Source organism: Callithrix jacchus, chromosome X (assembly GCF_049354715.1).
Source record: "Callithrix jacchus isolate 240 chromosome X, calJac240_pri, whole genome shotgun sequence".
Lineage (NCBI taxonomy): Eukaryota > Metazoa > Chordata > Mammalia > Primates > Cebidae > Callithrix > Callithrix jacchus.
In genome coordinates, this window is record NC_133524.1 from 151,526,252 (window position 1) to 151,549,864 (window position 23,613).

Genomic DNA, 23,613 nt, shown 5'->3' on the forward strand with positions numbered 1-23,613 from the left:
CACACACACACACACAAATTAGCAGGGCTTGGTGGTGGGTGCCTGGAATCCCAGCTACTCGGGAGCTGACTCAGGAGAATAATTTGAACCCTGGAGCAGTGGTTGCAGTGAGCTCAGATCGCACCACTGCACTCCAGCCTGGGTGACAGACTGAGACTCGGTCAAAATAAAAATAAAAATAAAAGAAAAAAAGAAAAAGCAGAAGTGTCTGAATGGATTTGTTCCTAACTGCTTACAGTGGCTACTTCTGGGGGAAGGTGAAAGGGGACCCTGTTAAAAAAATTTTCTTCTGTATCATTTTTCTTCAAATGAGTCTGCATTACATTTATGTGTAACATTCTCCCCACCCCTGATGTTCACAGTTTGCCTTAGCTGGTGGAAGGAGAACCTGCACCCCTGCTTTTGGCAAACTGTAGGTGGAGAGAAGGGCACTGCTCTGCACCTGCACAGGGTCCTCACCTCCTGGGGCCAGTTTGATGCATCTCAGTGGTGTTTCTTGGGAAGAACACAGTGGACACTCAATTGCCAGTCAGTAGAGAAATCACTGAACTCTATGTCTGGCAGTCAGTCCTCAGTGTCATGGGGACTGAAAGGCTGTCATGTCTCACAGTTCCCTGGCTTACAAGATTAGCAGTGACAGACACTTCTCAGCTCTGCCTGGGGGAGCAGCTCTGTAATGCGCTTGTGGTTTCAGATGTGGGCGGCCTGTGTGAACTTGTCGTGCAAGGCTCACGTCACCAACTGCTGCAGTTATCTCGTGAATCAGGCTGAGGGTCATTGCTGTGCACCCAGAGACGGTTGGGTGACAAGTCACCTCCAGGTTGGGGGTGCCTCAGATTTGTGATGGGACTGGGCAGATGCATCTGGGAAGGTGAGTCTGTGCTTTGGGCTTCTCAGCCTCTCAAGTCAGCATGAAATTCAGGAGGTAGAGAGGGACAAGTGGCCCTCCATCCATGGGCCCAGGGAGCCACTGTGGAAGCATGTCATTTTGGAGCCCCACCCGAGCTTGACCTCCTCTGATGTCCTGGCCTTGGGTATGTCTTAACGATAGCAAAACTTGCGGCACTGACCTCAAGGATTACAAACTGATTTCCAGTCCTGTAGGGGTCATGGGTTCTGCTGTGGCCAGTGTGGCCACGCTCCAACTGGATGGAGGGAAGGGCATTGTGCTTGTCAGGCAGAATTTCTAATTATGGAAGGAACTCTGCTTCTTCAATGATTGAGCTGACCTTTGTGGGGGTGAGAATGAATGGGCATACTTGGGCTTCAGTTGTCATGGCCACAGGGTGGAGCTGAGGTCTAGGCCCAGGGCCGGGAAAGCCTCTAGCAACTCCCCCAGGAATTTGGTTGTTTTAGGGCAGAAGAGGATCCAGGAGGATGGGGTTACCCCACTGGAGCTGTGTGTGGGGCAGCAGGTGAGGGTGGAATTCCAGAGGGAGGGTCAACCCAGCCAAGCAGAGGAAGGGGAGGAGAGGGTTTGTTTTGGAAAGAGCATCGCCCTCGGAGTTTTCTGGGGTATAGATAGCCCAGAGGATGTGAGCCCTGCTGGAATCCTCCTCTGCCCTCCCTGCCTCCTGCTTTTCCTGTGACTTATGCTGTTCTGGGCTCACCCTCTTTCCAGAGTCTAGCTCCATGAGGTAGATTACTACCAAGAGTAGGTATCCTCACAGCACATCTTTAAGTAGCATCCCAGAGCCCTGCTTCTGGAAACTCACAACATGAACAGCATCCAGAAGCAAGCGCAGCCTCTGCCAGAGTGGAGGGGTTGGAAAACATTGACCAAACAGTTGAGAGGGGGGGCAGAGTATGCAACATGATCAGCCAGGGTCTTGCCTCAAGGAGCCTCATGTAGGGACATCACACAGTGAAGACCTTCAACTGCAGTGGGGCAGAAAGGAAGAGCGTGTTGGGCAGAGCAGGGACCACACAGGTACCTCTTCACAAAGACAGCAGGAAGAGGATGGGCATCATTTTTCCATCTCACCTGCAGACTCCGGGAATCTGTGCCAGTACCTTTACTCCAGCCCTGGCCCATGGCCACTGCCCAACCCTTGGGTCCTGTCAGTTCAAGGCTGTGCACGAGAGGTGGCTGTGCTCAGTCTCAGGGGTTCCGTCCAGCTGCGGAGGCTGACCGTGGAATGGGGGAGAGCATGAAGGACGAGGCCCATGATGGGGAAGAAAGCTGGCAGAGGGGAGAGTGGGTAGCAGAACAGCATGCCTCTGTGTGCTCTGCCCACCCACCCTCGCTTGCTCCCCTCTGCCCTGGGTCTGTGCCCTTGTCCACCCAACACCTCTGTAGTGCCAAGTCCAGCCCTGACTTCTTCCTGAGCTGTGGCCTGGCGTTCCCACTGACATCTGCCTCACATATGCAGCACTGCTCCTCATTCTCTTCTCTGAAAGTGTTTGGAAAATGCTTCTTGGTGCTATCTCTCTCCCACCCTGCCTTCCCTGCACCTTCTGTGTGAGGTGTCCGTTGTATCTGTACTTGCCTCCAGCTGGCCTTTCCGCCCCCATTCCCCCCGCCTCCTGCTCATCCCCACCCCTGTGAGCACCTCACACACTCTGCCCAACGGCACTGGGGATTCCCACTGTGCCAGAGGAAATCCTCATGTGGTCCAGAGAGAGAGCTGGCCCCTGCTCCCATTTCCAGCCCAGGCTCCAGCTGCTTCTAGGGTACTGGGGTCTGCATTTCTTACTCTTTCCCCAGCTGACAGAAGACCTTGCTGGACAAGTTAGCAACTTCCATCCTATCCACCTCAATGACTGCCAGCCTTCTGAACGGGCCAGAAGAACCAGGATATCCTTCCTTGCCCCCATTAAAAAAGACAAAATCGGATCAGGTGTGTTGGCTCATGCCTCTCATCCCAGCACTTTGGGAGGCCAAAATGGGTGGATCACTTGAGGCCAAAAGTTTGAGACTAGCCTGACCAACATGGTGAAACCCTGTCTCTACTAAAAATACAAAAATTAGGCCGGTGCGGTGGCTCACGCTTGTAATCCCAGCACTTTGGGAGGCCGAGGTGGGTGGATCACAAGGTCAAGAGATCGAGACCATCCTGGCCAACATGGTGAAACCCTTTCTCTGCTAAAAATACAAAAAAAAAAATTAGCTGGGCTTGGTGGCATGAGCCTGTAGTCCCAGCTACTTGGGAGGCTGAGGCAGGAGAATTGCTTGAACACAGGAGGTGGAGGTTTCAGTGAGCTGAGGTCACGCCATTGTACTCCAGCCTGGCACCTGGTGATGGAGTGAGATTCTGTCTCAAAAAAAAAAATACAAAAATTAGTCACATGTGGTGACACATGCCTGTAATCTCAGCTACTTGGGAGGGTGAAGCAGGAGGGTCCCTTGAACTCGGGAGGCGGAGGTAGCAGTCAGCTGAGATCATGCCACTGCACTCCAGCCTGGGTGACAGAGCGAGATGCCAGCTCAAAAATATGTATATAATGGTCTCTGTGTAATTATATAAGGCCAACCTGGAGAATGTGCTTCAAGGCACAGAGGAGCCCAGGGCTACCTAGCCAGCCTCCATGATGGTGGCCTGCTCTGGTCTCAGATTCTGCTTGGTGTTAGGTGAGTGCTCAGGGGATGACGGCCAGGGAGGGTGAAGGGCTGAGCCTGTCTGAAGGCCCTCCTCTGGGTGTGGCAGAGCCTGTGGTCTGAGGCAGGGTTCCAGCTGCAGGGCAGCCCACAGCTTCATAGTGGCCCAGGGAACCAGGGCAGGCAGGCCATGAGGCTCGGTAGCCATCTGGCCCAGAGCTTGACACTGAGGCCATGGAACAGATGTGGATCTCAAAAGAGACCAAAAAGTGACCATGGACTGACCCAGTGTGGGAGAGGCTGTGCCGGGCAGTGATGTCAGCCAGGCTCCCCAGCAGGACTGGGGGTGTCAGGGGCAGCTCTGTCCCAGGTTGCAGACACTGGGTTTCCCTCCTGCTCTCACAACCATCCTGCCACCAGGTGTTGTTTGAGCTGTGGTGAGGCCTCCCTGGTGACATCCAGGAGCAGGGAGCATGTGGGTTGGGGTGCGTGCACCTGCCCACACTGACTGGCCCTGTGGTCAAGGATGGAGGAAGGCAGCTCAGCCTGCAGCCACCCAATTTATAAAGCATTGTGGTGCCTTCTGTGGGGGTATGCACTGAGGGTCACCTCACAGGCACTTCCCTCGGCAAGTTCAGAGGCTTGTGTAGAAGCTGGTGGGAATGTGCCAAGAACAGAGGTGTCAGGAGCCAGGTATTGGGCAGGTCCCAGGTCTCTGAGCTTCAGGTTCCTCATCCGTAGGAGGGCGACCCTGCCCTGCTCAGCTCACCAGGTACGGATGTCAGTTTTCAGTAGAGACCTTCCCCTCAGACAGCTGTCCTTGCCATCGTACTTAACTCTCTCATCTTGCTTTGTAGCTCTCAGGTGTCACATGTGGATCCTGCCCTACCATCCCTCTTCCCTGTCTAGAAATGAGGCCTGCTGAGCTTGGAGCCATCCCACTCCTCGCTCTCAAGTCATCTGCTTCTGGGTTAGCCTATGGCTGGCCTGGCCTGATTCTACACAGATGTGGGTGTTTCTGCACTGCTGGTGTAGTGGTCATCCTTCCTGGGGCCTAGGTCAGCTCTCAGGTGTGGCTGTTGTGCCTGTGCTTCCTTCAGGTCCTGGTAATCATTCCAACCCTGCCCTCGCATATCACAAGAGCTGGCTGACTGTCTTCTCCATTCCCACCTTTCCGGTAACTGCTGCAAGAAGGGACAGACACTGCTGCAGAGAACTTGCCACGGTGTTTCATGCTGCTGCGGCTTGTGGTTCCAGGCTGCACGCTCCATTCTAGGGAAGGGTGAGACTTCCTGATCATCAGTCTTAACAGAGGACTGTCCTGTGGGTACCTGGATACACTGCCGGGAGTGGCATGTAGTGGGGTTACTGCCCATTGAGGGTGTGCAGGTTTCTTAAGGGTATGCGTGCTGTAGTCTGATGCATGTCTGTTTTTTTTCCTCCTCCTTATCACTAATCAGTTTTGTATAACCAGGCTGGCCCTGCTTCCTGCCTAGGGCCTATCGGTGTACCATCTGGAGCTGCAAATTGGGTGATAGGGTGTCAGCAGCCTTCCCACACCCAAGTACTTCCTGACACCCAGCTCCTCATCTCCAGCCAACCTCTGGCTCCCCTGGGGATCCTGGGGCTCAGGCCTCACACTCCAGCAAGGGGGGCTTTGCCCTTCTGGTGGTGCTCTCCTTGGCAGCCACCTTGGAACAGGGATACCACAGAGTTCAGGAAGTGCCACCTGTTGCACAGATACCCCATTGCCATTCTTGTCCACCTTCCTGGGGCAGAACCCTGGGATGGGTCTTTATTTAAGAAGACAAAAAGGAGAGAGAATGCATAGAGGCTGGGCACAGTGGCTCATACCTGTAATTCCAAGGTTGAGGTTGAGGCAGGTGGATTCCTTGAGGTCAGGAGTTCAAAACCAGCCTGGCCAACATGGTGAAACCCTGTCTCTACTTAAAATACAAAAAAAATTAACTGAGAGTGGTGGCAGACGCCTGTAATCCCAGCTACCTGGGAGGCCAAGGCAGGAGAATCACTTGAACCGGGAAGGCAGAGGTTGCAGTGAGGCGAGATTGTGCCACTGCACTGCAGCCTGGGCAACAGAGGGAGACTCCATTTCAAAAAAAAAATATTGTGTAGAGGTTGTCTGTGTGACCGTGGTCAAGTCATTTCCCCTTCTCAGGACTCAGCTCCTTGCCTGTGAATGTGAGTGACCAGTTCCCTCAACCCTGACTCCCCTGCAGGATGGGGTCTGGACCCAAGGATGGGGGATGGGCTGGCTGATGCAGCAGTGGAGACATAGCTGAGTCAGAGTACAGGAGCTAAGTTTGAGGGTGCATCTTACACACTGCAGCCATGAGTCTTTTTGGCTGGGTCAAGTGGCTTTTCCGAGCTTCAGTTGTTTATTAGTAAAGCCTGGGCAATGGTGCCCAGTGTCTTTCACAGGACACTGTGTGAGTGCAAGTGGGGACCCACTGAGCACTCTGCTGGGGAGCAATTCATGGGGAGCAACCCTCCAGAGAGGGATGGCTCACACAGGGCCCTCAGCCCAGTCCCTTGCAGGCTGGACCTTGGAGAGTGAGGCCCTGAGGCAAGACATGGGCACCTGGCTCCTGGCCTGCATCTGCGTCTGCACCTGTGTCTGCTCGGGAGTCTCTGTCCCAGGGGAAGGACGAGGTGAGGGCTGGGCACTAGTGTCTCTGTGAGGTGGGTGGAGAAGTGGGGCATGTTTTGGGGGACTGGGTTGTCCTCTGTCGGGCCCCCAGGGAAAAGTCTGGCCCAAACTGTGCTGGGGCATGTCATTTAGGGGTCAGCCTGGACCTCAGTCCCTAGTCTCCCTACCTTTACCTCCCACCCTTCGGTCCCTGGATCAACCTTAGTCTCCCTTCCTTAACCCTCTTGCCACCTCTCTGGGTCTAACTGGCCCGTGTACCATGAGTCAGAGCTCATCACTTCCCAGGCCTCCCAGTGCTTTCCTGAATAGATTCTGGGATCATTCACTGGTGACTGCCCTGTGAGGGTGTCAGCTATCAGATCCCCCAACCCTCCAGCTCAGCTCTGCCCTGAAGCACTTACTGTGGGTTCCCAATGATCATTGTCTCCAGGGCCAAGGACTGGAACCTTCATCTGCCTCACCAACAACATTCTCAGGATTGATTGCCACTGGTCTGCCCCAGAGCTGGCCCAGGGCTCCAGCCCCTGGCTCCTCTTCACCAGGTGAGGATGGAGGGCCATGCCCACCTGGACAGGGATGAGGGTGAGATCGCCAGGATTGCAGCAGCTGCACCAGGACAGTGTGGCAGCCCCGTGTTTCTGATACATGCCCTTTCCAGCAACCAGGCTCCTGGTGGCACACATAAGTGCATCTTGCAGGGCAGTCAGTGCACTGTAGTGCTGCCACCCGAGGCAGTGATTCTGCCATCCGACAATTTCACCATCACTTTCCACCGCTGCGTGTCTGGGAGGGAGCAGGTCAGCCTGGTGGATCCGCAGTACCTGCCCCGGAGACACGGTGAGCAGCGGCTATAGGTCCAGGGTGGGACCCCTTGGCAAGAATATCCTGGCTGCCTGGAGGCTGGGGGCAAGGCCCTGCAGCCTGTGACCCCTGTGGCCCATGAGTGTTCTCAGTCCCTGCCAAGTGAGATCCAGGGCTGGGGGCGGGTTTGCCCCTGGGAGGGGAGGGCCCACGTGGTTACTGCAGGGGCAGGGTTTTGCCAGGGAATAAAGATGCAGGGCTGCTAGTTGGGGAAGGGGCTGCCATTTAAGTCATGCGAAATGCTTTTCAGTCATACCATGAAGGACTCCCATAATATGCTGGGAAGAACTTCCAGTAGTTGACTGTGAAGGAAAGAGAAGCAATATTTAGAAACACTACCTAATCTCGCTGCAGAGGTCAGTGGAAGTGATTGCTGTCCTGTCCTGCCTGGAGCTTTACTGGACCAGTCTCCCAGTGAGGTTTCTGGTCGGAGAAGGCGTTGACCATGTCCCTTGGGAATCTTTCAGATCCCCAGTCTTGGGTGTGCTGACTGACAGACCCAGACCCGTGGATCTTCAGCCTCACATGGATTCACTCTGTTCCAGTGAAGCTGGATCCACCCTCTGACTTGAAGAGCAATGTCAGCTCTGGCCACTGCATCCTGACCTGGATCATCAGTCCTGCCTTGGAGCCGATGACCACACTTCTCAGCTATGAGCTGGCCTTCAAGAAGGAGGAAGAGGCCTGGGAGGTAACCCTTTGGCTGGTTTTCTCTGGAGTCCTCTCTCCTGGGAACAGCAGTCCAGGACAGACTCCCCACTCTACACAGGGAGATGTCAACTTGCAGTGATGAGGAGGGGAGGAACTCGAGCTAGGTGTGTGTGTACATACAAATATACTGACATGCACATGTGTATGCTTTGTGTGTGTGTATGGGAGTTAGGGTGAGTGTGCCTGTGTGTGAGTGTGTGCACATAAGGGTAGTGAGTGTGCATGTATGTATTTGTGCGTGCACACATATAAGTGTGCACACACACAGGTTTGTGCACCCATGTTTGTGTGTTTATATGTAAGTGTACATATGAGTGTGCCTGTGCCTTGTGTTTGTATATGTGAGTGTGCACATGGGCATGCCTATGTGGATGAGTGTGTATGCAACTGTGATGAGTGTGAAAGTGTCCCCGTAGATATGTTTGCTTGCGTGTGCATATGTGTATTTGGGGCAAATGCAGCTATGTCTGTCTGTGAGTATGAGTGTGAAAGTATGCCTTCTCTGTGTGTGTGCACGTGAATGTGGTGAGCGTGCCTGTGTGTTAACACAGGTGTGTTTATGTGTGTGTTATATGAGCATATAATACACGTGTGTATTCTCGAGGGCTGAACGTTGCAGCCCCACCTTCAGCACCTGCTAACCGTCTCCACCCCCACAGCGGGCCCAGCACAGGGACCACATTGTTGGGGTGACTTGGCTTATACTTGAAGCCTTCGAGCTGGACCCTGGCTTTATCCATGAGGCCAGGCTGCGTGTCCAGATGGCCACGACAGAGGATGACGTGGCAGAGGAGGAGAGTTATACAGGCCAGTGGAGCGAGTGGAGCCAGCCTGTGTGCTTCCAGGCTCCCCAGAGACAAGGTGGGCACTGGTGTGGCTGCTGCACTTACAGAGTCTGGGCTGGGTGTCTTCTCCCCGGTTCACCTCACCCCTGCACCCTTTCAACCTCCTGGAAGCCCCTCCCTGAGGCAGCCATGCCCTAGTTGACCCCCTTCCTCTGAAGGTCTGAGGTCTGCAGGGAGGAAACAAACACCTTCCAACTCTGGGGCTTCCTGGGAACATGTAGTCAGTGACTCCTGTTAGGACTGAGGTTGGCAGGGCTACACACCGGGGATGGTGCTCCTGCATGGAGGCTGGACGTGACCTCAGTGTCCTTAATGAGAGCCGGGCTGACCCTTGTACACTGCAGTGCTGAGAGGTCCCATTGACCTTATGACCCACCATGTGGAAGATGGGAAGAGTGAGGCCCAGGAGTGTGGCTCATACAAGGTCCTTCAGCAAGTGACACAAACCTCTAAGGCCCATCACAAACCTTCCACTATGGCCCAGGGCACTAAAGGGTGCACCTTTGCCATGTAGGTTTGTGGGGAGCCTCCTGGCACTGAGGCTGCTCACAACCCTGGGCCCTTCCTGCCCATAGGCCCTCTGATCCCACCCTCGGGGCGCCCAGACAACATCCTTGTTGTGTCTGTCTTTCTCCTGCTGACTGGCCTGATGTACCTTCTGTTCAAGCTGTTGCCCAGGTAGGTAGCTGATGTGTGTGTGTGTGTGTGTGTGTTTACTTGTGTGAAAGGATAAGGGTGTACATGTCTTAGTGCATGTGTGCAGATGTATCTCTATGTGCATGTGTGAGTGTGTGGAGGGTGGGGTATCAAGGGCCACCCCTGTCTGGTTCCTCCCCTCCCCTCTCCACTGTCGAGGTTAACAGTGGGGTGGGCTTTTCAAGTCTTCGCCATGGGCCAGAAGAGGGTTCTCAAGTTGTCAGGGAAGAGAAGGGAAGGGGGATCTGTGGCAGAGGCTGAAGATAAGGACAGCTTGGTCCGAACCAAACCCATAGTCACGGAGATCAGGAGCCCAAGGTCCTGGTCTCCTACCTCTGGAGGAGCTTTGTTTGTTCATCCGTTCAGACATTCTATGAAAGGACATTTGGGGCATCTGGTGTGCACAGGACCCTGTTCTCACCCTGGCAGATGCGTTAGAGAACAAGTTGGACAAGGGCTCTCCTTCTAATAAACCATCATGCTGGCCGGGCGTGGTGGCTCACGCCTGTAATTCCAGCACTTTGGGAGGCCGAGGCGGGTGGATCACGAGGTCAAGAGAGCGAGACCATCCTGGTCAACATGGTGAAACCCCGTCTCTACTAAAAAAAAATACAAAAACTTAGCTGGGCATGGTGGCACGTGCTTGTAATCCCAGCTACTTGGGAGGGTGAGGCAGGAGAATTGCCTGAACCCAGGAGGCAGAGGTTGCAGTGAGCCGAGATAGTGCCATTGCACTCCAGCCTAGGTAACAAGAGCGAAACTCCGTCTCAAAAAAAAAAAAACAAAATAAAAAACCATCATGCTTCATGCACCACATGTCAGGTTTCAAGAGAGGGTGCTGGGGCCATGTCAAGCAGCAGATGTGAGGAAGAGGGTGTGGGGAGAGGGGTGTTGGGTGGGGCCAAGCGGGAGGGCATTTGGCTTCTCCTTGGGGCAAAGGAAAGTGTGAAACTGTGATACAACCTAGTTTATCTTTTGAGGGCACTTGGCTTCTCCTTGGAGCAAAGGAGAGTGTGAAACTGAGATACAATGTAGTTTATCTTTTGAGGAATGGATCGCTGGGCAAGGGGACATGGGAGACCTGCTGGAGGCCAATGTGGGCCAATGGGGTGCCCGCCGGGAGATGATTTGGCTTGAGCCAGCATAAGAAGTGGAGATAGAGCAAAGGAGAGGGAATTGCAGGGTCTTAGGAGGAGAAATAGAGGGGACATGTGGCTGGATGAGATATGAGTGGGTGACCCCTGAGGTGGGGATAATGGGGACAGCCTTGCAGGGAAGTTGGCAAGGTCTATTTGGACCTGCTGGGTTGGAGCCCCAGATGACATCCTTGTGGGAGAGTCAGTGGATCCTCAGCAGCAAATCTGGTGCTCAGGGCGACACTGGGTGGCGTGGGAGCTGCAGACCTTCTGCTGATGGCTAAGACGGGTTCCTGGAGGTTCTGGCTCCCTCTGTGGACTAAGGACACAGCCAGTAACTCTCTGTTCTGAAGGACCTGTGCCTCGGCATAAATCAGTTCCATGTGGCCATTAGGCAAGGAGGCCCAGATGGGTCCTGACCTGAGAGTGGGTTGGGATGTGATGAGATGGGAGAGAGGCAGTGGCAGGGATGAGGTGGGTGGGCCTCCTGCTGGTGGAAGGAAGCTCAGCCTCTGCAGTGACCTCAGGCCCCTTGGGTTGCCATAGGCCTCTGACTGGCCTCTCTTGGCCTCAGGGTGAAGAGAACCTTCTACCGGAACGTGCCCTCTCCAGCGGCGTTCTTCCAGCCCCTCTACAATGTGCACAATGGTAACTTCCAGGTGTGTGCGGAGACCACAGCAGGGTGTGGGGGGGCAGGGGTTGACTAGAAGGCTGGCCTGCCCAAGATGTTGGCTTTCATGAGGATTGGCGGCCAATTTGGGAGCCTCGTCAATGCTTGGATCCCTTTTTGTCTATTAAGTGAATTTCAATTTATACCGTGTCTCAAATGGTGAAAAACTAGCTTTATTTCCCTTTGCTGATGTCTTTTTGTTCTCATGTCTCCAGCTCCGTTGTTGATGGAAAAAATGTAAATTTCTCGTGACTTATATGTCTGTGTCCTTTCGTTTGTACCTGTCTGCATCCACTATGTGCCTCACCTCCTCCTTCTACGAAGGTGTCTGTGGGGAAGGGTCTGTGGTGTATGCACTGCCATTGGGGCTCTCACTGACTCTGGGCTCCTGCTCTGCCTGGTCCCCTGGTCCCCATCAATGCAGTGGGCTCTGCACTTCCCTCCCTTCCCCCTATGTCGGGCTCCCACAACTGAGGAACCAGTGAGCAACTTGGAGGTTGCATCAGGCCCTCCCATCCCTGCTGGGCTATAAGTTTATGCCCCCTGGGTGGGAGGAGGCGGGGAGGGAGGGCTCCAGTGAGTGGTCTCTTGGTTTCCCCCTCAGACTCCTCATTTCGGGCAAAGGACAAGACGCAGTGAGGGCCCCTCTCTGGGGTCTGTGCCAAGCTGACCCCTCTTCTCCAGGATCTTCCCTCCTGGATGCCCTCGGCCATCCCTGGACCCTCTGTGGCAAGGATGTCCCCTCCACACTGTGGCTCCTGCTTACTGTGTGGAAAAATCCTTTTCTCTCTCAATAAGGAGCCTAGTTTTCAAGATTTTTGTCCAAAAACAGAATTTGAACCATGAACTGGCACCTGACTCTTTTCAGAGTCCCCCTCTTTCCCTAAGGTGGTTAGGTGTGACTGTCAAGAACCTGGGCAGCTGAGGACAAGGCTGAGCAGGGCACAGATTGTGATGGTCACCTGGACTGTCATCCTGTTGCAGGCATCAGCCCTTTTCCAGAGAACCAGGGCACCTGCTAGGGGTTATTTAGACCCTCAGGCAGGGATCTGGTGCCATAGGTTGGTCTCCAGAGAGTAGTGCAATGGTGGAGGGTGTGGTGTGTGTGATGCATGGGCTGGACGCTCCTTGTCACATCAAGGGAACAGCTTCTTTTTGGATGTGGGGAGCCTCCTGTGGCCCCACAGAAGGATCCAGTTCTGCCAGTCTTAGCCAAGTGCTTTGAAAGTCACCAGTCCTGACAGCGACTCCTGTGTGTGTGTGTGGATGTGTGTGTCAGGTAGGAATGCCCAGTTTCTGTAGCTGCTGAGAGGCCCTGAGTCACATGCTGTCAGGCGTTGGCTCTATACTGGGAAGATATCACCATCTGTACCTTGGTTCAGGCTGTTGTGAGCACCAGGCCCTGTGCTGGGGGAGTCACGAGGGCCTGAAGGGACTCAGGGTCCCATGTCGAGGCTGGGCTGGCACATGGAGAAAAGACAGAATGTTCAAGACACAGGTGCTGCTTGGCCTCTGGGTGTGGACTTCAGGAGGGCTTCCTGGAGGAGGAGGGAGGCTGGGCTTGCCAGAAAGGAGGCAGCTGGTCCTTGGATGAGCTCTGAACGTGCTGCCTGAGCCCTTCCCTCCTCCCGCACTCTATTCCAGACTTGGATGGGGACCCACAGGACCGGCGTGCTGCTGAACCAAGACTGTGCTGGCACCCCACGAGGAGCCTCAGAACCCTGCATCCAGGAGGTCATCGCACTGCTCACCTGTGGTCCAGTGTATCCTTGGAAATCCGTGTGCTTGGAGGAGGAGCAGGAGAACACTGGGACCAGTGTCCGGGGGAACCTGAGCTCAGAGGATATGCTGCCAGCAGGGTGTATGGAGGGGAGGGCACAGCCACTTGCCTATCTGCCACAGGAGGACTGGACCCCCATGTACCCCACCGGGCCAGCTCCCCCAGACTCAGAGGGCAGTAGCAGTAGCAGTTACTACTGTGGTGTCTTGGACTGCTATGGGGGATACCACCCCTCAACCTTCCCTAGAAATGTGCAGAGCTCTGGGCCCATCCTGACCCTGGCCCGTGGCCTTTCCTGTGAGCATCAGGGCCTGGAGACACAGCCAGAAGGTGCCTGGATGCTGGCTGGTCACTGCCAGAGGCATGGGCTGCATGAGGACCTCCAGGGCATGTTGCTCCCTCCCATCTTCAACAAGCCTCGGTCCTGGACGTTCTAGGTCCCCGACTCACCAGATGCATCATGTCCATTTGGGAAAACGGACTGAAGTCTCTGGAGCCCTCGTCTGGGACTGAACCTCCTGAGAAGGGGCCCCTAGCAGTGGTCAAAGGTCCTGTCTGGATGGAGGCTGGAGCTGGTCCCAGTGTTCTCCTGCTCCTCATTTCTAGAGATTAAAAGGGGCTTGATGGTTGTTGCAAAGTATTGATGACTGGAAGGAGGGGCCAGAGGAGGAGTGAGGGTTGGGGTTTGACCAGCCCTGGGCTATCTGGGCTCTAGAGCTAGCACAGTGGAGGCTCCATGACACTTCTGGGAACAGCAGGGTGGAGGCTTAGGGACAGCTTTGGGCTGAGCGCAGGGTGGAGGTTCAGGGGCAGCTTCAGGGACAGCAGGGTAGAAGCTCAGGGACAGGTCCTGGGAGGCCAACGCCCTCTTTCCTTCTTGTCCTCCTTCTCCCTCTTGCTCCAGGAAACTGAGAGCTGAGGGTGTAGCTCCCAGACGGTCGAGTCTGGAACTGACCGTACACCACTGATGGCAGCCTGTGTCCCTCAGCCTCTCATAGGGACACAGCTTGGGGAGCAGCTATGGTCTGGAGAGAGTAGCAGATGGAGCAGAATGTGCCTGCGTTTGTTTCCCAGGGTTGCCGTAACAAAGTGCCACAAAATGGGCAGCTTGGAACAACAGAGATTTGTTGTCTCGCAGCTTGGAAGTCCAGAAGTCGGAAATAAAGATGTTGGCAGTGTTCCAAATCACGTGTTCTTAGACTCCCATGAAACAGAAGTTGACAAAAGGCCAAGCGAGTTTCCCAGACAAGGCTTTATTAAGGCTTATGCCCCAAAAGGCTGGGCAGAAGAGAGAGAGACAGTGCAGGAGGAAGGATTCCTGGCTGGTTCTGCAAGAGGAATGCATTGTGGTGCCTTAAAGAGGGTGACATGCACAATTTATGGGTTAGGTGGGTGTCATTGCACATATGGGGGTGGTGAGCAGATGCAGTAAAGAATCATGTTGGCTGGGCACGGTGGCTCAAGTCTAATCCCAGCACTTTGGGAGGCCGAGGTGGGTGGATCACGAGGTCAACAGATCGAGACCATCCCAGTCAACATGGTGAAACCCCGTCTCTACTAAAAATACACAAAATTAGCTGGGCATGGTGGTGCGTGCCTGTAATCCCAGCTACTCGGGAGGCTGAGGCAGGAGAATTGCCTGAACCCAGGAGGCGGAGGTTGCGGTGAGCCGAGATCACGCCATTGCACTCCAGCCTGGGTAACAAGAGCAAAACTCCGTCTCAAAAATAAAAAAAAAAAAGAATCATGTTAACACATACATTGTGTAATTAGAAAATGGCAATAAGCCCCTCCCTGGGTTGGGACTTTAGTATTATCATAAGGCCAGGGTCATTCTCCTGGCCTTGTGCACGAGCAGGTGATAGACTCAACTCCCTTGAGTGAGACTTATTGTGGGATGATGCTTATCTTATTTTTTCTCAGACAGTTGGCAATGTCTAGTCAGCTAGTACGGCACCTGGAAAGTGGTGCTGCAAAATCTGGTGGTCAGTGGGCATGTATGGAACAACACGTTAGTAAGGGTGGGCTGAGTCCCATTTCTGCTCTGTCTCAGCAGGGCTAGCTCCCTCTGAAGGCACTAAGGAAGGATCAGTTTCAGGCCTCTCTTCAGCTTCTGTTAGTTTCTTGGCTTGTGACAGCACAGCTCCAATCTTTTTTGTTTTGTTTTTGAGACAGACTTTTGCTCTTGTTGCCCAGGCTGGAGTGCAGTGGCACAATCTTGGCTCAATGCAACCTCCGTCTCACCTCCCAGTTTCAAGCGATTCTCCTGACTCAGCCTCTAGAGTAGCTGGGGTGACAGTTGCCTGCTACCACACCTGGCTAGTTTTTGTATTTTTAGTAGAGACGGTGTTTTGCTATGTTGGCCAGGTTGATCTCAAACTACTGACATCAAGTGATCCACCTGCCTTGGCCTCCTAAAGTATTGGAATTACTGGTGTGAGCCACCGTGCCTCGCTAAAGCTCCAGTCTTTAAATGGCTTTTTCCCTGTGTGCATTTGTTTCCAAATCCCGCCCCCACCAAGTTTTTTTTTTTTTTTTTTGAGACGAAGTCTCAGTCTGTCGCCCAGGCTGGAGTACAGTGGTGCAATCTCGGCTTTACAGCAGGAGCATAGCCCTGTTGACACAGAGCAGATCTCAGCTCACTGCAACCTCCCTCTCCCAGGTTCAAGCAATTCTCCTGCCTCAGCCTTCTGAGTAGCTGGGATTACAGGTGCATACCACTGCACCCTGCTACTTTTTGTATTTTTGGTAGAGATGGGGTTTCACCGTGTTGGTCACGCTGGTCTTGAACTCCTGACCTCGTGATCTACCTGCCTTGGCTTCCCAAAGTGCTGGGATTACAGGTGTGAGCCATCATGCCTAGCCAATTTTCCCCTTTTTAAAATCATGATCATAGTGGATTAAGGCTGGCCCTAACAATTTACTCTTAACTTGATCATCTGCAAAGACATTATTTCCATATAAGTATCTTTGTTACTAGCTCAATGGCTAGTAACATTGAGCATCTTTTCACATGCAATTTGTGTATCTTCTTTGGAGAAAAGCCTTTTCAAGTCTTCTTCCCACCATAAAATTGTGAATATAAGGTCATATTCACAGGTACTGGGATTAGGACTTCAACCTAGAGTGCCTGAGTATTGATTCCACACACCATGGCCCCTCCTAGTGCGCCCCATCCTCTTCCTGGGTGCCCCAGGCAGAACACAGGAGGGCCTAACTGCAGGGCTTTAGGCTGGCATTGCGATCATCTGCCTAGCTAGGGCTGTGGCCAGACTCAGATAGGAGGTGGGACGTGACTCCTGAGGCAAGGCTGAAACTCTGGACCAGATTGTAGACTAGCTGATACAGGAGAGTGGCAAAAACACCCCTCCATAAGACACACCCACCAGTGCCATGTGAGTTTGCCATTCCATGGTAACACCTGGAAAATATTGCCCTTTTCCATGGCAATGACCTGAAAGTTACTACCCCTTTTCTAGAAGCATGTAAATAACCTGCCCCTTAATTTGCATATAATTAAAAGTGGGTATAAATATGTTGGCAGAACTGCCTCTGAGCTGCTACTCAGCTCACTGCCTATGGGGTATTCCTGCTCCATAAGGGTATCCTCTGTTGCTGCTGTGCACTGCTGTTTCAATAAAAGCTGCTGTCTAATACCACCAACTTGCTCTTGAATTCCTTCCTGGGTGAAGCCAAAAGCCCTCCTGTACTAAGCCCCAATTTCTGGACTCATCTTCCCTGCATCAAGAGTGCTCTGGGGTTGGGAGCACTGAAGTTTTGAAGGCAGGATGAAATGGAGGCTGTTCTCTCTCTGGGTCCTGAGCCACAGGGAGCAACTCTCTTGGGGGGCTCTGATGATCCCTACAACCCGAGCAGAACGAAATCTGTGCAGCCTGAGGCCCCCAAAAGCAAAAGCCCCTTCTGGGTCAGATAGGCAGCCCTTCCACCCTGCATGCCTGCAGAGCTTCTGGGGTTTTGTGGGGGGCTCAGCAGAGCTGGATCCTGGTCTGTGGAGGTGAAGCAGGCCCCAGAATGTATCTTTAGCATCCAGAGAGTGGGAGGGTTTGGACGGAAGCGAGGTACAGGCATCCTCAGGTCTAATCTAACCCAGAATAAAAACAGTGTAGACACAGGCTCTTTAAACGGATGGGTACAGAGAGCTCCATGCTTTTACCAGCCAGGAGACACCGGGGGCCTGTGGGGCTCAGCCCAAGAGGACTTTCTCATGGAGGGGAGGGCCATAGTTTCATATACTGGGAAGCATAAGGCTTAGCACACCACACCAGTTAGAATTGGCAAGAAGGTGGATGTCAGAGCCACATGAGGGCAATTCTCTTGGGAGCAGAACTCTTTGGCCCCAAGAAGCTTCCTTGGAGAGAAGCAAGCAGCCACCGTGTGTGCGGGGAGGAGGCCTCCTGCAGGCAGTGAGAGATGCCCTTTTACTGTTCAAGGTTGAATTTGATGGCTGCTTCTGTATTGATCCAGTTGGGAAACAGAAATCACCTGGTATTTCAAACAAATGTGAGGTTGAACCCGGGTGTGCTTTGCATAGACACTGGAGGATGGGGAGGGCACTGGGCATGTTAGTTCTCTATCGTGGGTAACCAGTGACCCTAATTCAGCCACAGCGGCTCACATTCATCACCCATAGCTCCGTGGACCAGCAGTCAGGGGCTGCGTCCTTGCTCAGGGTCTCACAAGGACTAAATGGAGGCATGGACTGGGCTGGGCTTTACCTGCGGTTTAAAGAGCCTGGTACTTGTCCCCTTTTGCTCCAGGTCTCACCCTGTGACGCGCGGGCTCCTTTCACATTCCACCACCCACGGAAGCTTCCTGAGGCGTCACCAGGAGCCAGGCTTCCTGTGCAGCCTGAAGCGCCGTGAGCCAGTTAAACCTTTCTTTTCTTTTTCTATTTTGATTTTTTTGAGACAGAGTCTCGCTCTGTCATCCAGGCTGGAGTGCAGTGGCCTAATCTTGGCTCACTGCAACCTCTGCCCCCCACGTTCAAGTGACTCTCCTACCTCAGCCTCCCGAGTCGCTGGGACTACTGGCACACCTGACTAATTTTTTTTTGTCTTTTCAGTAGAGACAGGATTTCACCATGTTAGCCAGGATGGTCTCCATCTCCTGACCTCGTGATCCGCCCACCTCAGCCTCCCAAAGTGGTGGGGTTGCAGGCATGAGCCACCATGTCCGGTGTTAAACCTTCTTTCTTTACACTTTACCCAGCCTCGGGCGTCCTTTTATAGCAATGTGAAAATGGACTGGCACAGGTCTTCTGGGCACCATGGACAAAGCTAAGCCAAACCCAAATGAGAGCCTGCGGTGGGTGTGGGCCGGGCAGGTGGGGCTGGGGCAGAGAGTGCAGGGCAGGAGTGCGTCCAGGAGGGACAAAGTCATCTGGCACCCTGGGGTTGCTGTGGCACTGGTGGGTGCCTGTGGCTTCTTGAGGGCCACTACGGAGGGACCATTCACAGCGCCTCGCAGATGCACCGAGAGGCCTGAGAGGATTTGCACAGGCACCAGGATGCTGTGTCCAGAGTGATTTCAGATAAGCCTTCTCAGGAAAACGTCTCAGCAGTTTGCAGCATCCATGGGTCCATGTTACACCCCCGACCCATTTTACAGACCTCACTGAAGGTGAGAGGGTTTGTGTGATCTGAACTAGGAAGTGTGGGTTACATGAGCGTGTGTGTGTGTCTGTGTGTGTGTGTGCATTTGAGGGTGTGGCTGTGGAGGGAAGTCCATGCCAAGTGAGCTGGCCTTTAATGTCAGGACGCACAGGGTCAGTTGCTCACCCGTTACCCGCCCCACAGAGGCTTTGCTTAGATAGGTGGCTAACCTCACTTAAAAAATAAAGAGGAGGCAGTGCCCTGCTTGTGTTGGTTGTTGTTCTTTTTGGTGGTGATAGTGACCAGCTGCTTGGCATCCCTGGAGATGTTGTACGCACACTGGATGACTTGTTGTGTGACCAACTGGACATCTGTGGGCAAACCTGCGTGGGAGGGTCTTCTTGCACTCTGACTGCAGTCAGTAGGCACTGGATGTCAGTGAACGAAGGGAAATCCTCACCATGTCAGACTTGGGTTTTGGGAGGAATAATGCTGCCATTTCTGTAACAGCTACGTGTATCCTCTCTGAGCAGGGAATATAACTCATTATCCTCTTTGATTCTGAATTAAAAAAGCAGTTTCCTGGCAATTTAAAAAATACAAAGTGCACGTCTTTTAGTGGACCAGCCTTGCTAACATGGTGAAACCCCATCTGTACTAAAAACAAATAATAATAAAAAATTAGCTGGGTGTTAGTGGCATGCACCTGTAATCCCAGCTACTCAGGAGGCTGAGACAGGAGAACCACTTGAGCCTGGGAGGCAGAAGTTGTGGTTGGCCAACATCATGTCACTGCACTCCAGTCTGGGCAACAGAGTGAGACCCTGTCTCAAAAAAACAAAAACAAAAATGTTTATATGTGAATTTGTGTCAGATCAAAATTATATTTAACATTGTACCCATACCAATCCATAGGTGAGCCTGCACTGTATAGCTGGTGCTCTACACTTCATTTAGGTAACGTTCTCGAAAATTCCAGAAGACACTGCTGAGAGGCTCTGCTCTTTATTTGTAGTTGTATTTATAAAATTGGCTTTATTTTATTTTGTGTTTATATGTACATAGTAGAGTTATTAAATATTTATAAAATATAGATCCCTAATATACATTTCAAAAGAAATGAATCTTTTATAAAATATTTTAAAATCCTTTGTATTATATTATTAGGACATAATCCTTTTGTTTTTACAAAAACTGTGATTACATTATGTGAAATGAAGTGCCAACCAGTAATATTTTGATAAGGGGACTATGGTTGAAATAAAGGGAAAAAATAACCCAATAGTAAGAACTTGGTCTTCTTCCTCCACTCAGTTGGGCCTCAGTTTTATTGTCTAAACTAATTATCTCCTGGGCACCAAGTAACCTGCTCCAAAACTCTTCCAGGGTCTTCTAACTCCTTCCAGGTTGTTCCATTGTGTCACCTCATGTGGTAAAGTTCATCACTGAGTCAAACGCACTCCACTTCCACTGTATCTCTCCCATGCCCTCCTCTTTCCCTCCACTACCCGTCTAACCATGCACTCATGGAAGGACATTGCTGAACTACCAAGGAATAGCTGGGGGGTGGGTTGGCCAGGGTGGCCAGTGCAGGTGTGGTCCTGCAGGGCGGTGGCACTACCAGCATTGTGGCTGCAGCAGTTCTGCTGTGCTCCTAGATGCCCTGCAGTGGTGGCCTGGCCAGCTGAGCAGCCACAGGGGCCTCCTTCAGAGGCCACCTTCCCGTACACTCTCTGGCAAATGCACCCGGTCGCCGTCTCTCATAGGGTCTGGCCCTGGGAAGTGCCTCTCAAGTATTTTCCAAGTTCTCCCTTTTGGAGACAAGGAATGGTTTCTGCATGCATGAGAGGTTGGGGAAAATGTCCCAGGCCAGGAAAAGCCAGCACAGGTGGACCAGGAGGATGTCTGGCAGCTGGTGGTGTGCCTTCCTCCCTGTGGTTAAGCGGATCCCTCCCAGAGACGTCAGGAATGGCTGTTGGGCATCACCTGGCTGCCATGTCTTTTGTTGTTGTTGTTGTTGTTTGAGGTGGGGGGGGCACACTCTCTGCTCACTGCAACCTCCTCTCCCAGGATCAAGCAATCCTTCCCCCTAGGTGGGATTACAGGCACGTGCCACCAAGCCTGGCTAATTATAACAGTTTTATTTTTTGTGGAGACTGGGTCTCGCTATGTTGCCCAGGCTGGTCTTCAACTCCTGGGCTCAAGTGATCCCCCAGCCTCACCCTCCCAAAGTGCTGGAATTACAGGTATGTGCCTCTTGGCCTGGGCACAGCCACCACTTTTATAGCCTCTTGTAAGTTTTGCCAGCTGGCCATACCAGGCGAGCTGCGGTTTTTATATTTATTGTGGGATCTCATTTGAGAGGTGGTAAAATCTCCATGTTTGTGCAATACTCATTATTGTTGTTATTATTAAAAGCTTGTTGTTATTTCTTATAAAACCACTAAACTTTGTCCCCCAAAAGTACCCACTTGATTGAAAATGACAAAGGAGGGATTTCTGCCTGCAGAAATTTCAAAAGCCACCAAGGAACGGGGCATTGCCAGCTCCAGCCCCAGAGGCTGAGACCCACAACTTGCAGCAACCAGCCCAGAAAGCCAGATCACAACCTCTGCAGCCATCAGCCCCAGGCAGTTAGGAGCTAATCATGGACTAACACCTTCCCTCATTTCAAATCCCTCTTCCACCTTACACTCAACCTGAGGAATGTCAAATATGTTTCTGTAATCAATCACCTAGGATGCTGTCTTCCAGTCAGTCCCCTCCAGGTTTCTCAGCCACACCTTGAACCAGGATGTGCCACCTTTTTTCATCATGAAGCCTCCCCAGTCCTCTCAGCCTTTGAGTCCCCCCACCCATAGACAAGCGGTGGCCGACACCCTTGCTGGAGGAAATGCTGAATAACTCATGCTTTATCCAATCTTCCTTTGGTGGTCCTCACTGATCTCTAACAAAGGTTAGCAGTGCCTGAACCAAACAGAGCATGAAGAATAATGTATGCTTCTCATGTTCACTTTTTTTTTTGAGACAGGCTCTGGCTCTGTCACCCAGGCTGGGGTGGTGAAATATCCAGAATACATGGCCTTTAATGCACATGGCCTTAAATGTCTAGCTTCTTTCACTAAGAATCATTTTTTTGAGACTCATCTGTGTTTTGTCATGAGTCGGAGCTTCATTTGCCTTATAATCTCACTTTCTAAGCCATTCAGAATGTTTCCTGGTGTAGTGAAAAGTGGTTTTCCTAACTGAGATAAAATACCCACTAAATAAGATTTAATTTTTAGTCCATTTTTTAGCTTACCTGTCAGTAACATTAAGTGCTGCCCACCTCCCTAGACTCAACCTGCCCCACACACCCTGAGTCACCAGAGTGCCCAGCAGTGTCAGCCAAGCAAAGCTGACCTACCTTCAACGACTTGAAGCCACCCATTCACCCAGCCCTGAATCCAGCCCCCAAGAGGAGCCTAAAGGAGAGTTCCTGAAGGAGACAGACAGAGAGGGGGCATGAGGAGTGGCAACACCCTCAGAGGAGGTGGCCATGTGTGGCCTAGACCATGACAAACAGGCAGTGCCTAGTGACTGGTGTCACATGAAGGGCCTCAGGAAGTGCATGGAGTCCCTTGAGGCTGTTCCCCTTTGAATCTCACCAGACCATGGGGGGTAGGGCAGGTTAGCCCCTGCCTTGTGTTTATTTAGAGTCTTGGGGCTTTCCATCGTTTTTCCTTATATCCTCTCTAGGGTGACAACAGCCATGCTTTTGAAAGCACATCACTGTTTCATGGTAATAGTGGGGATGAGTGTGGCAAAGGGGACCTCACTGTGTCATGGTAATAGTGCAAATGAGTGTGACAAAGGGGACCTCACTGTTTCATGGTAGTAGTGGGGATGAGTGTGACAAAGGGGACCTCAGTGTTTCATGATAATAGCAGGGATGACTGTCACAAAGGGGACTGAGCCTTGGCTAATATTGTTGAAGGACACTGCCCTGATGTCCAACACAGATACAATAGGACCCCTACATCCTGGGAATCACCCACTGCCATTCCTGGACTCCCACTCCGTTCTTAGAAGGCAGCCTATGAGGTTGGGCTCCCTCAGGACAGTGTGGCCACAGGCTTCTCGCTTGTCCCACTCACAGGAATCCACACCCAAAACCTCCAGTTCACCACAGTCTCCACCTGCAGTGTGTGCCTTCCTCAGAAAGCTCCACTCCAGTCCCAAGGCCGCACTCCCTCGGTGTGACAGAGAAGAAAGTTTTCCTAATGGGGAAGCTGCGACCAAGAGGCCAGCTTTCTGCTGGCACAGTAATAGTCCTCGGACTGGGGCAGAAAAGGAGGGCTTGGCCCAGGGCCTGGAAGTCACTGGAGGGTCTCCAGGACATGGCATCAAAGTCTCCTGTGTCCTTTCTGCTGCCGTCATGCTAGAACCCTGCTGGGAATGTGGTTGGCCGCTGTGGTATGTCTTCATTCCATTTTCCCCTTTCAGTGTGGACCTGACGACTTTTTCTAGAAGGAGCTCATTGTCCCAAGGAAGTGCAGCTACACAGGTCCGGGGCTTGGCCCCCAGCTCCATCTAAGGAGGGGGAAGGACCTGTGGGGCTGTGGTGGAGGAGTAGCCCCGCAGGTCCTCAGTGAGCTCCATGTGTTTGGAGAGCTCTGTGCTGAGTTCTACAAGAAGAGAGAGAGCACTCTGGCTGTCAAGGACAGGAAGAAACCTATAGAACCCATATTTCCAAGCGCTCTTCCATCTGTGTCTTATCCTGACCTGACCACACTTCACCCGGGAGAGCAGAGAATGCGTGTGTTCAGCAGGGAGGGTACCTCAAGAGACCTGACAGGCCTTGGTGAGGCTGCCTACCTGGGGAGGAACCCGGTCCCAGGTGCTTCTGGCTGCAGCTGACCTCCCAGCTCTTGCATGTGATGTTCTCTCCCACCACACTGGTCATTCCAGACCCTGGAGTGCAGCCAGCTAGCCTACGCAGACGGGTCCCTGCCCATGGGTCCTCCACCTCCTGCCAGCAGGCCACCACTCTGCACCTTGCATCTTGCATCCCCCTGCCATGGACAGTGAGCCAGCCCAGCAGTATCATGCTGTGC

The 23,613-nt window shown here is 52.7% G+C and overlaps 1 protein-coding gene across 1 annotated transcript; it reads left to right on the plus strand.

Moving 5' to 3' along the window:
- Positions 1-779: 779 nt before the first annotated feature.
- IL9R (interleukin 9 receptor) lies at positions 780-13,533 on the plus strand. The gene is made up of 9 exons (XM_002763465.6): positions 780-871; positions 6,095-6,208; positions 6,637-6,748; positions 6,865-7,043; positions 7,613-7,758; positions 8,438-8,639; positions 9,199-9,301; positions 11,030-11,114; positions 12,770-13,533. The coding sequence occupies exons 1-9, from the start codon at positions 844-846 to the stop codon at positions 13,340-13,342; spliced, it is 1,542 nt and encodes a 513-aa protein (XP_002763511.1). The 5' UTR covers positions 780-843; the 3' UTR covers positions 13,343-13,533.
- Positions 13,534-23,613: the final 10,080 nt, after the last annotated feature.

Bases quoted from the DNA above. Each gene is read 5' to 3' on its own strand.
- IL9R (XM_002763465.6), top strand. From the start codon at position 844: ATGGGACTGGGCAGATGCATCTGGGAAG. The intron at 7,759-8,437 runs GTAACCCTTTGG...CCACCCCCACAG, and splicing joins AGGAGGAAGAGGCCTGGGAG to CGGGCCCAGCACAGGGACCA. The intron at 9,302-11,029 runs GTAGGTAGCTGA...TCTTGGCCTCAG, and splicing joins CTGTTCAAGCTGTTGCCCAG to GGTGAAGAGAACCTTCTACC.